The following is a 2500-nucleotide window of genomic DNA, read 5'->3' as shown; positions in this document are numbered from 1 at the left end:
CCTCCTGGCATCTTTCTCACCTCCTCATACTCTCAGGCCCCATGAGCGGAGGAGGCAGAGCTGGTGTTATGTCACTCAGGTGAGCGGGCCAAGTGCTGCTTTCAGAGAGGGAGGGAGATGGATGCCGTGATCAATCACCTGTGGGTTTATGGGGCTGTGCATGGCTTCACTCACTTTCCCCTCCGCCATCCGTCCATCTCTCTCTCGGCATCACTCAGAGGCCCCTGCCAGACCCTGAGAGGCCCCTGGGCTCCGTAAGCTCAGCTCCTCATGGAGTGGCTTAGGGGATGTCAGCGCAGGGGTACAATGATCCATCAACTTTACCCTGCTTCCCCCTCGTCCATGCAAGTGAATGTACTTCTGCTGTATAGACTAGTGTGCACCCCCCTGTCAGACGCACTAGGCCCCCCCCCCCCCCCTATGCGTAAGAGCAATGAGAGGCCGGCCCGAGCGCCTCCTGATGAAAGCCGGGGCTCTGTCGGTGTTGGAAAGCAGCGTAAACAAGGGCCAAACGTGTGGGGTGCTTTAGTGTGCTGGAGTGCTGTCTGAGCGGGGGGTGACTTCAGAGTCAGGGCTGCCTTTGTTGCTGGTTCTTTTCAGTGTTCTGTGAAGTGAACTGGGTGGGGTGAGGGAAGAGGTGGGGCCGGGGAGCTGCAGGCATGGTGGATGGAGCTCATGAAGGAGCGAACGCGATGGAGAAAACAGAGAGGCTCATTTACGGTATTAAACATACGACTGTCATTAGTCAGAGGAAGGGAGGGAGGGGGAGAGGGAGGCTGTGGGGGTGAGAGTGGGGTGGGGTGTTGCGGAGGGGACCTCCATGGTTTCCCCCTGGGATGGAAGCAGTCTGGCATGAATCTGAGATTAAGTTTTTTCTTTTTATCTCTCTCTCTGCCTCTCTCTCTCTCTCTCTGCCTCCTCCTCCTTCTCCCCTTAAAATACATCAGCATGTTTTCGGCTGTAACTCAGTTTCCTTTATCTGGTGGCGAGGGCCTGTGCATGGTGCAGCCTTGGCCGGCACCCAAAGCCCCAAAGGGGGGGGGGGGGGGGGGGGGAGATGGAGATGGGATGCAGAACTGTGGAGCCGTGAGGAGAGCGGAGAGAGAGTGCCGGAGAAGCAGAGAGGCGTGGAGGAGGAGGGAGGAGGCATCAGAAGGGGTTTAGGCTCGGAAGTGTAGACATCAGGCAAAGGGTGGCGGGCACTTCTAGAATCTGTCAGGCCTCAGATCAGTCACACACTCCACCCACCCCCCCACACCTAACCCCCACCCCCGATAAGGCTCCAGCTCCCTCGGTCTGCACTTGCACCCTGCCATCCCCTGGGGCCCCTACAGAAATCAGTCCCCCACACTTAAGTTCACCCAAATCTGCCCACGCTTCACTCAACACGTAGCAAACAGGGACATACCTGGGAAGCTAAACCCACCAGACTGAAAACATCGGTTTGGGAGGCGAGAGGCACGGTAGCTCAGACGCGGTCTGTTTTTATGGGACGCTCGTGTGCCTTTTAATTGATTTCTAAAGGACAACATGACAGGATGAATTAGGAGGATAGAGAGAGTTGTAGAGGGTGTGATATTTATTTATTTATTTGTCCTCTTCCCAGCTAATGTACCGCCTCGGAGCGGCATTGGATCTGCTCGCGTAAATAACATAATTGACTTTTCCCACAGGGGGTCGGGACAAAAGAGGAGGCCCCATTTTGACGTTCCCTGCCAGAAGCAACCACGACAGGATAAAGCACGAGGAGCTGCGCAGGCTGGTGACCTACCTGTCCACTGTGCCCAGGTAAGGGGTCACAGCATCCAATCACCATCCCTTTAAACTCCACCATCCCTTTAAACTCCACCCGACATTTCTTAATGACCGAAATCTTCATCCACTGCTCCGGATCTGCAAGGAATTCATAGGGTTCACAAGTCAACGTAAATTCCAAAAGATACAGTAACGGGTGAAATATACACAGAGCTACGAGAGCAAGGGGAGGTGTACGGCTGAATAATAAATATTAGTGATTTGTACGTTTGGGCACGTGCAGTACTGGTCAGAGATCAGCGATGTGGGATGGGTCCTTATTTATGAGCATGTGCTCTGGGGAAAGAGGTTGTGCAGGTGCTGCTCAGCTCCACCCTGGAGGATATTGGCTTCGGAGTGAGGGTGTCGGCCACGACTATGCTTTTAGCCTAAATGAAAACAGGTTCATGACACTAATTGCTACGCTTCTAACAGAACCTTGATGTAAATTCTACAAGGTGCATGATTGAGAAGAAAACGTATTCTTAATGGAACTGCATCACATGAAGCTTCTAGACTTTAGAGTCTTAATCCACATCTGATCCATTGACAGCCAATCACTTCAGTTTGCGGAATATTAACAGCAAGGCCTGAACTTACCGAATCAATCTGTTTGACAAGATTTACTCATGTTGTCATGTTTTGAAGGAGAGTAGGGGAAGGTCAGCGTGTTTGAGGGTGCAGGCCTGTGCTGGCTCCTTCCTGG

At 53.0% G+C, this 2500-nt stretch overlaps 1 protein-coding gene across 2 annotated transcripts in view; it reads left to right on the top strand.

Moving 5' to 3' along the window:
- kalrna (kalirin RhoGEF kinase a) overlaps window positions 1-2500 on the top strand; it is a 144851-nt gene that overhangs the window by 56170 nt on the left and 86181 nt on the right. For both annotated transcript variants that reach the window (XM_031557899.2, XM_031557904.2), the window contains exon 3: window positions 1674-1788. In XM_031557899.2, coding sequence (XP_031413759.1) covers window positions 1674-1788 — 115 coding nt within the window. The remainder of the gene's footprint in view (window positions 1-1673; window positions 1789-2500) is intronic.

The sequence above is a fragment of the Clupea harengus genome, chromosome 2 (assembly GCF_900700415.2).
Source record: "Clupea harengus chromosome 2, Ch_v2.0.2, whole genome shotgun sequence".
NCBI classification, from domain to species: domain Eukaryota; kingdom Metazoa; phylum Chordata; class Actinopteri; order Clupeiformes; family Clupeidae; genus Clupea; species Clupea harengus.
This window is presented reverse-complemented; position numbering and strand designations above follow the sequence as displayed.